At 48.2% G+C, this 10,347-nt stretch overlaps 1 protein-coding gene across 2 annotated transcripts in view; it reads left to right on the forward strand.

The window, feature by feature from the left end:
- The window catches only part of LOC143933965 (interferon regulatory factor 3-like), a 77,738-nt gene extending 70,321 nt beyond the window's left edge, over positions 1-7,417 (forward strand). For both annotated transcript variants that reach the window (XM_077457178.1, XM_077457179.1), the window contains exon 10: positions 5,387-7,417. In XM_077457178.1, the coding sequence (XP_077313304.1) occupies positions 5,387-5,548 (162 nt within the window). In that variant the 3' untranslated portion in view covers positions 5,549-7,417. The remainder of the gene's footprint in view (positions 1-5,386) is intronic.
- Positions 7,418-10,347: the final 2,930 nt, after the last annotated feature.

Below are 10,347 nucleotides of genomic sequence, written 5' to 3' on the forward strand. Positions count from 1 at the left end.
TGCATCACAGGTGATATCATTTGCTGCTCAGTGATTGCAGTATTCTAGTCTCCATCTCCTCAAGGTAATACATAAAGCCTGGCCTGTTAGTGGGTCCTGAGGACAGGGTTGATGACCCACTGAGCTGTAGTATACCCCATGTGAAGGAGTCCTCTAAGGTGTGCTTAATTTGGCTGTGTTTAGAGAAATTAACATTGTGTGTGTCAGTGGCGTACTAAGTGTGGGGCGGGGGGTGCGGGCCGCCCCGGGTGCCACACCCTGGGGGGGTGCCAGGCCAGCGCCCCCCCCTCCGACTGAAGAGGAGACAGCGCCGCGGGTTAGACTGACCACAGAGAGAGAGCTGCAGGGGGAGGTGCGAGCAGCACCCGAGTGGAGTGACATCTGCCGGCAGTGATCCGGGACCCGGCGCAATAATCCCCTTCTCTCTGTGGTTGCGTCGCGCCGTTCTGATCTGTCTCGGGCAGCGGCTGTCACTCACAGCCGAGCAGAGTGAAACCGCCTCCCCCTCCTCCTCCATGCACAGCACTGTGTAGACATACAGGAGGAGGGGGAGGCGGCTTCACTCTGCTCGGCTGTGAGTGACAGCCGCTGCCAGAGACTGATCAGAACGGCGCAACGCAACCACAGAGAAGGGGATTGTTGCACCGGGTCCCGGATCACTGCCGACGGGTGTCACTGGCTCTGTGTCCTCCCAGTACAGGTCAGTGCTGGTCATACAGAGAGAGACCGAGGGGGGGGGGGGGTGAAGAGATTCTCTGCAGCTCTTATTATGTAACCTCAACATCCCAAACTGCAAGATGCAGCTGAGGACGACTACAAGTCCCAACATACCGGGATGTGTGGGCTTACAGTTCTCCTCTGCTGAGCATAGCAGCTTTGTATGCGTGGACTTGTAGTCCTCCATAGTGCAGCCTTGCATGCTGGGACTTGTAGGCCTCCTCTGTAGTACAGTGCAGCCTTGCATGCGGGGACTTGTAGGCCTCCTCTGTAGTACAGTGCAGCCTTGCATGCTGGGACTTGTAGGCCTCCTCTGTAGTACAGTGCAGCCTTGCATGCGGGGACTTGTAGGCCTCCTCTGTAGTACAGTGCAGCCTTGCCTGCGGGGACTTGTAGGCCTCCTCTGTAGTACAGTGCAGCCTTGCATGCTGGGACTTGTAGTCCTCTGTAATGCAGTGCAGCCTTGCTTGCTGGGACTTGTAGTCCTCATCTGTAGCACAGTGCAGCTCTGCATGCTGGGACTTGTAGTCCTCTTCTGTAGTGCAGTGCAGCCTTACATGCTGGGAGGTGTGGTCCTCCTCAGTAGTACTGTGCATGCTGGGACTTGTAGTCCTCCTCTGTAATGCAGTGCAGCCTTGCATACTGGGAATTGTAGTCTCCTTCTATAGTGCAGTGCAGCCTTGCATGCTGGGACCTGTGGCCCTCTATAGTGCAGAGTAGCCTTGCATGCTGGGACCTGTGGTCCTCCTCTGTAATCCAGTGGAGGCCTTGCATTCTGGGATACGTAGTCATCTATAGTGCAGTGCAGCCTTGCATGCTGGGACCTGTGGTCCTCTATAGTGCAGAGTAGCCTTGCATGCTGGGACTTGTGGTCCTCCTTGGTAATGCAGTGCAGCCTTGCATGCTGGGACTTGTAGTCCTCTATAGTGCAGTGCTGCCTTGCATGCTGGGATTTGTGGCCCTCCTCTGTAGTACAGTGCATGCTGGGACTTGTAGCCCTCCTCTGTAATGCATTGCAGCCTTGCATGCTGGGATATGTAGCCCTCTTATTTGGTGGGGTCTACACTGAAGATGGGGGGTCTGTACGGTAGGGAGGGGGGTCTGTACTGTAGGGGGTCTGTGTAACATGCAGGGGGTCCAGAGCTGTGAGGGGCTGTGTAATATAAAGGGATGCAGAGGTGCAGGGTGCTGTGTAATGTAAAGGGGTCCAGAGGTGCAGTTGTGGAGAGGGGGTGTTTGGGGGATCCAAACACAAATGTATTGAAAGGCAGGAGAACCTCTCCTTTAGTTTATATAAAATAAATGCAGAAGGCTGATGTCAGCCGCATGATTCTGCCACTGACCATTTGTTAAAGTCGCCACAGTGACAGGGTGGCTAAAAAGGGTTCCTTCCTGCGTGTCCCTATGGAATCGCTCCCTCTGACAGAGGTAGCAAAATGTTGCTGTTCTGGTTCGTAGTCACTAGTGATAGGAACGACATCTCACTGTCTCAGCCACAGAGGGAGCAATACAGTAGGGAAAAACAGGCAGTCTCTTTGGCGATTCTGACATTAGCGATACTCACTGCAGAAAATTGTCATTTGGCAGGGTCACTAACATCACAGTCCCCACTAACAGCACATACTGACTTACACTTATTTATTACATGAGTAGCGCCAGCTCCTGAAGGGCACACGATATATGTTTTGAAATTTAATGTTACACCTAAACTGCAGTTTGGTTTGGGTAGAATTATTCCAAATTTTGACCTCAGCATCAGTCTGACTGGATTATGGGGTGTTCAGCCTGGGCATAGGGGGCACTGTCTCTTCTGGCAGGCATAGAACCACAGTCTGGTTAGGTGCTTTAAGGTCACTTTCTCTCTGAGCCAGCCCAGTGGGAGTGTCACTCTTGCTGTGTTTTCTGGGAGAGGGTAGTTAAGATGCGGATGTCACATGGTTCGGGGTTCCAGTCCAGAAGTATGTTCTGACTCCATGGTCCTGGTCCTCCTGACCAGCCCCCAGGAGGGCTATGGCCTGCGGTGGGGATCCACCCAACTTTATGTTTCGGGGCTGGCTAGCCCGAGGCAGGGAAACTAAGGAAAGGATTCGGAGGTGGTCCGGTGCCATCTCCAGTCATGGAGAGGCCCAGCAACTTCGTAGCTATCCAGGGGAGGACTCTTCAGAAGAAGGCCATGTATGGGTTGGCTTCTTAGCAAGAGCCTGATAGGGCTGAAGTACCTAAGTGAATCCTGTTTTGTGGGTATCGCCAAACTGGCTGAAAGATACTGTTACCACACGAGTGTTCTACAAGTCCTAGTTTCCTACATGTTCTACAACCAAGTCTGTGGCAGAGACTTATTCCTACGTGTTCTACAACAAAGTCTGTGGCAGAGACTTATTCCTGATTTAAGCACCTTGTTGGCTACTAGGCCTTGTGAGAGAGGGACTATCCAACTTGAGTGAAAATCCAGCTGTGAATGGCTATTCTCTGGATTTAGTTGAAGTAAGCAAGTTCTTTATTATTGACTTTGACACTAAGAGTACCTGAACTTTCTTCCTAACCCTCTGATCCTATGCTAAGAGACTGTTTGTTAACTACGTTTTTGCAAATAAAATTCCCTTTATGTGGATCTGTCGTCAGTCTCTAAAGTTTCTGGGCCATCTACCATGGGAAACCCCTAGACGTAGAAGAAGGTAATGGTAAGCCCAATGAAACCAGCAGCTCCTTCGGGGGTTAGTGCTACACATGTACTTATACAGCACTATCAATTTATGCAGTGCTTTACATACATACAGTATATATATAAATATATCACATTCACTGCCCTCAAGGATTTTACAATTTCAGGTCCCAAACTCACATTCATACATATTCTAGAGCCAATTAACCTACCAGCATGTCTTTAAAGCATGGGAGGAAACTGGAGTACCACGTAGGCACAGGCAGAACATGCAAACTACAGGTAGGTAGTGTCTTGGTTGGGATTTGAACCAACAACCCTAGAGATACTGGGCAGAAGTGCTAACCACTAAGGGTCGGTTCACACAGGGGCAACACGACTTTCAACACGGCTTTTGAAGGCAACTTGGACACGACTTGAACACGACTTGGGGCAACTTACAACACGACTTTAAGTCGCCCCAGGCCAGGCGAATTTTGCTGTGGCCAATCTGAGAATGAACTCTCAAGGGGGAACTCCACACCAAATTTTTTGGAAAAAAAAAAAACGCCGTAGGTTCCCCTCCGAGAGCATACCAGGCCCTTAGGTCTGGTATGGATTTTAAGGGGAACCCTAATATAAGTCACCGCACGCCGCATGTCCTGTCATAGTGACCGGAGACAGCGACGAGGCAACATCTCCAGAAGAGAAGAGCAGAAGAACAGAAGACGGCGATGGCGGCAGCGGTGACAACGCTTGTAAAAGAGCTAGAATAAGGCGCGGTGGCCCGGCAAGAAGAACCGAAGAGGGGGACAAGACCCCCGAAGTCGGAAGAAGAGGGCAGCGGCGAGAAGACCCCCGAAGACGAAAGAAGACCCCCGGAGCTGTGCAATAAACTATTTTAACCCTTGTGTGTTGTGTTTTTTTTTTTACATTTTTTTCACAGGTGAATGGGTAGGGGTACATTGTACCCCATACTCATTCACATAGGGTGGGGGGCTGGAATCCGGGGCCCCCTTATTAAAGGGGGCTCACGGATTCCGATAAGCCCCCCGCCCGCAGACCCCGACAACCAATGGCCAGGGTTGTCAGGAAGAGGCCCTTGTCCTCATCAACATGGGGACAAGGTGCTTTGGGCTGGGGCGCTCGCTCGTCCCCATCCGCTTTCCTGTCCGGCCGGGTAGCGTGCTCGGATAAGGGTCTGGTATGGATCTGGGGGGGACCCCCATGCCGTTTTTTTGGCATAGGGTGTTCCCCTTAAAATCTATACCAGACCTAAGGGTCTGGTATGCTCTCGGAGGGGGAACCCACACCAATTTTTTTTAATTTTTTTTTTTTTATTTTTTATTTATATCAGGAAATGGGTCCACACAGACCAACAGATTACAAACTTTCCACATAGTTTACAGATAGCGAAACAATATCTGAAGTACAACATCAAAAATCCGTGGGCATTATCGCCAAGAAGATAAACAGCAGTATGTGGATTAGAGATTCCACTTCAATTTTTTTTAAAAAAATTGGCGTGGAGTTCCCTCTTGAGAGCTGATAATTCTGTGAGAGTCGCCTCCGCATAGACAGAGATCTGACTTGGAGACAACCTCCATTGAAATCAATGGGTACCAGTCGCCTTTTCTGAAGTCGGAGCGACTTCAGTAGTGTGCATTAAGACGGCTCTCATTCACTTACATTGATTTTTTATGTAGCGTGACTAAAGGCAACTAGGGGCGACCTAAAGTCGGATCTGAGTCGCCCCTGTGTGAACCGGCTCTTAGGCACTGCACACGTTGCCTCAAATCAGAAAATGAAAGGTTCAGATTCACTAGGCAGGAAATAGTATGGATCCTGAGGGTCAGAGTATATCAGCATCCATCTAGGCTTTTCATTCCGGTAGTCTCATACAGTGCAGCATTCCTAAATGTAGAAAACGCAAAAGAAATGGATCCCTCTCTAATGGCAGTCCCCTACACTTATATGACCATCAGCAATATGCGTGTTTGTGGTAACTCTTTTTTTTGTCCTGTGTAGATCATACCGGTGGTCATGCGTTTGCTTCATGAGTTAAGTCACGAGACTGGAGCCTCATCGCTAACCAGCAGTGATCTGAACCTGGAAATCTCTGACTCATTATCTAGTCAAAGTTCTGTCCTTTCAGTTCTGAGAAGCATTGAAGAAAAGATGGACTGGTGACAAAATGTGCTGTTATGTTGTATGTTGTAGAAAAATACAGGACCATTACTGCATGGGGAAAAAGTGATTGTGATCTCTTATTTAGGGACTCCCCCCCTCCCCCCCCCCCCCTAATGTGTGGTTACTCCTTGGGATAGCAAAGATGATCTGGACTAATCCAGGAAAAACTCAGCCTAATTAACAATTTACACAGCACTTTACATACCTTTACATTGTACATTCACATCAGTCACTGACCTCTAGGAGCTTACGCTCAAAGATCTCTATTTCACATACTAGGGCCAATGTAAACAGGAGCCAACCGATCTACCAGTATGGGAACAAATTCACGTACACAGATGAAACCCATGCAAGCATAGGGAGAACTTGCAAACTCCATGCAGACAGTGTACTGGTTGGGATTGGTTGACCCCAGTGCCACAAGGCAGAAGTGCTAACCATTAAGCCTCTATGCTAGCTACCCAATGAAGCAATAGCAACATTGGGTCTATTCACACTCAAGCATTATCGTCTTATTCATTTTGAATGGTGACCCATTGCACCTCCAGAATGCAGCAGTGTTACAATGCTCTACAACGTGTTGTTGATAAACATAAAGATATTACCTCTCCAGGTGGTCTTAGCCCTTGTACACACGGTCGGACATTCTGACAACCAAATCCGTTGGATTTTGTCCGACGGATTTTGTCCGACGGATTTTGTCCGAAACTGTTGCATACACGCGGTCGGACAAAGTTGTCGGAAAATCCGATTGTACATAACGTGTTGACGTTATTTCATTACGACTGGACTACGTTCAGGCTAGTAGCCAATAGCTTTGGTCTAGGAATTTGATTTGAGCATGCCTGGCACTTTGTCCGTCGGAGTAGGCTACACATGATCGGAGTATGTCCGATCGGAGCATTTTGTCGGAAAATTTTACGGACAAGTTGGAAAACTTGGTCCGTCGGATACTCCGACGGAAACAGTCTGATGGAGACCACACACAGTCGGATTATCCGACAAAAAGGTCCGATAGGACACATTCCGTCTGAATCTCCGACCGTGTGTACAAGGGCTTACAGATCATCCACCAGGTACAGGTGCATATCTACTGGGATCCCTTCCTCTTTGCAGCATCCAGGTACAGGCTGCTGCACATTCTGGATTTTTTTTTCTTGTTATCCACCAAGCTTTATTATAAATAGAACATCCTCTGAGCAAGATCACTTTACTTCACCCTCAGACCCTCTCCTGCCCTTTAATGCATTGCTCCCCAATAGAAGCTTAGTCATTAGGGTGGAACTGTCCGTCGGACAATCCAATGGTGTGTGGGCTAGTCTGACCGCTTTTTATTTTTTAAAAAGACGGACTTAGAAATAGAACATTTTTTCAAATCTATCCGATGGACTGAAGTCCGACGGACTACAAATCGGGAAAACCGTTTGTCTGTGTGCTAGTCTGATGGACCAAATACGATGCAAGGGCAGCTATTGACTACTGGCTTTTGAACTTCCTTATTTAGTCCCGTTTACGTCATCAAGTTCAAAACTAACGGACTTTCGAACGGACTTAGTCCGGTCATGTGTGGCCAAGTCTGCTCATTCAGAAAGTCCGTCGGGAAGACCGTCAGACCTAGTCCGTCAAAGAGTCCGGTTCCTGTGTACGCGGCATAACATGCACTGCAACTCAACACACAAAAACGCATTACACTGTGTTCTGTTGTGAAGGGGCCCTAAGCAGTGTGGCTGATGGGCAGGGAAATGCAGACAAATACTTTGAGAGGGGCTGAAGAGCTGACAATTCAGTTTCTAATTATATAATAAGCATATTATATGTTAACTATTTCTTTGCTGCCAACATACCTATTGAATAAACAATTAAACATGGCATAGGAGCACTTCCTTTATAAGGTTGACAACATTGTATAAAGCTGTTTTAATCCCCTACAGGAGGGTTCTCCAAACTTTCTAAACAAAGGGCCAATTTATTGTCCTTCAGACTAGAGGAGGGATGGACTGTGGCCAGTGGGAGTATAAAATACCAGGGGCTTGGTAATCATGTAAAGGGAAAAAAATAATAATTACATAGTGCCTGTGGTCAGTAGGAGGAGGAGGAATAGTGCCCCCATCCTTGGTATTGGTGAGAAGAATAGTGCACCACTTGGTGTCAGTGAGAGGATTAGCACCTCATCTTTGGTTCAGTGAAAAGAATAATGCCTCATTGTTTGTATCAATGGGAAAAAATGTGCATTTACTATTTTTTCTCTGAAGAAGTGAACTTATCCTTAAAAGGGATTCTCCCCATTGGGCCACAGATGACAAAAAAAAACAAAAAACTGATGGGTGTTTTAACCATTCCCTACTTAATCCAAAATGAAAGTGATTTAGATTCAGTTAGAAAGTGTTTTCAACTTTATGGTTTGATGCAATTTTTATTCACTAAGGCCGCGTACACACGGGCGGACTGTTCGTCCAACTTTGTCCGCTGAACAGTGTTTGGGCGGACAGTCCGCTCGTGTGTGGGCTTTCAGCGGACAGTTTCAGCGGACAGTTGGACGGACAAGGTTTTTCGGAAATTCCGTAAAACTGTCCGCTGAAACCTTGTTTCAGCGAACAGTCCGCTCGTGTGTAGGCTTGTTCGTCAAACAAAGTTGCGCGCATGCTCAGAAAGGATTTTCACGCCGAAAGCTATAATGCAGTGTATAGGACGTCGTATTTTTCGTCCCGTCGTACGTGCCGTTCACATCATCGCGCACGGTTTCAGCAAACTGTTTGTCCGTCGTGTGTGGCCATGTCCGTCCATGCTAAGTTTGAGCGGACTGTTTGCCGAAACTGTTGGACGGACAAAGTTGGGCGAACAGTCCGCGCGTGTGTACGCGGCCTTAGGGTGAAATACAGTTTTTTGGGGGGTTTTTTGCCAGTCACTGCCAAAATTCATGCTGCACCATACAGATCGGGACCTTGGCTGTCAAACTGACAGCAAGGACCTTAACTAGTCCAGGAGCTGGATCTGTAACAGGGACATGGAGTCAGGGGAGGTTGGTGGGGCAGAGCCTCACCTGCCATGAACATAAAAAAAAAAACATAAAAATAAAAAATGATCGAACTTCAAGGGTCTTAGCTCAGCTTCTTGTGCAGCCTGACAGAAGCTACATACAAAGCGGCCAATTTAAATACAAGCTGGCACACTCTGTTTGCAGAAGACTGAGAGGTCAAGCTCACAGTGCCTCTCACAGAGGCACTGAGTAGTGATGGACGAACTTCAGACGGGATGTTTCGCGAACGCGGCCAAAAGTTTGCGAACTGCAAGGTTCGCGGCGGACCCCATTGACTTTAATGGCAGGCGAACCTTAAAAACCTTCAGGTCATATTTTCAGCCACAAAATATTTACTAGCTGTGCACACATAGTCCCACAACATGGACACTGACATAACAAAAGTATTAAGTGAATCTGGGATCGACAACGACAAGCATTCTTTTTTTATCTGTGAAATTTTGACAATTCAGAAGTGCATGAAGGCCATGGAGGAGAGGCAAGGTCAGGCCAGGCTATGAAGGGGGTGCAGGAGATGATCAGTGCCACAGTCAGGGCAGCGCAGGCCTGTGCCAGTGTCCCAGTGTACCAAACTGTGCTTGAGCCCCTCCCTCTGCCCGGCCCTTACCCCCACCTATGCAGGGCTCCACTGCGGTGGTCCGGAGGTGCCAGTCCAGTGCTGATCCTCAGCCATGGTGCTGGCACTGCCTGCTGATTGGCTTCTCCGCTGCTATCTCCCTCACTGTCTGAAACCAGCACTGCTATAGAGAGCACTGAGACCACACCAGCACCGAGATAGAGAGCAATGACACCAGCACCGTGCTAGAGAGCAATGACACCAGCAACGTGCTAGAGAGCACTGACACCAGCACCGTGCTAGAGAGCACTGACACCAGCACCGTGATAGAGAGCACTGACACCAGCACTGAGATAGAGAGCACTGACACCAGCACTGAGATAGAGAGCACTGACACCAGCACCGTGCAGTATGTATGTGGAAGAAGGTATATAACACCCCGCTTCAATCTGTCGTTTTTGGGGGCCACTGGTCTATCACACCAGTTATAATACTTTTTTTTTTTGAACATTTTTTATTTGGTTTCGTAAGAATATAAACATAGAACATAGCCATACGGTAAAGACAGGATAAAATACAAGAGCATATATTGAAACCTGCGGAGGGAAGTATGGTTAGTAGATGGTGTAGTAACATATAGGGTGAAGGAGACCTAACTAGGTCCCAGTAGCCTATAACGATCTGGTTGGACCACATTTATGTTTACTAGCAATAGCTTGGGGCTGTATGTCCTCGGGAGTGAAGGGGGGTGGGAGTAACTTATAGTCCCGGTTACCGGAGGTCAATGTATCCACTGGAAGTTCATGGTGGCCAATAAGCAGAGAGGTCACCTTGTGTTGTCAGTTTGAGTCTGCCTAGAGATCTGGTAAGGTTGTTTTTTCAGATACCAGGCCATGAAGCGAAACGGTTGCATGACTGTTTGAATATCTGGTTGAGTTAGTGTGGCCTCCATATACTGGCGCCATCTTGCAAAAAACCTGTGGATAGGTCGAGGGTTTCTTATGATGGTGTCTAATCTTTCGAGGTAGAAGAGCGATTCCATAGCCTTTTGTACTGCTCGTAAAGTAGGCGGATCCTTGGAGATCCAGGATTGCATAATCGTTCTACGTGCTACAAGAAGGGCTAGCTGTGCCCATTGTGGAACAGAGGTCTGTTTCTTGCTGCCTGCCGGAGGCGATTGAGGAACATATCCAAATAAACAGTGTA

Source organism: Lithobates pipiens, unplaced genomic scaffold, assembly GCF_037356315.1.
Source record: "Lithobates pipiens isolate NorthernLeopardFrog02 unplaced genomic scaffold, aLitPip1_a1.2 Scaffold_27, whole genome shotgun sequence".
NCBI classification, from domain to species: domain Eukaryota; kingdom Metazoa; phylum Chordata; class Amphibia; order Anura; family Ranidae; genus Lithobates; species Lithobates pipiens.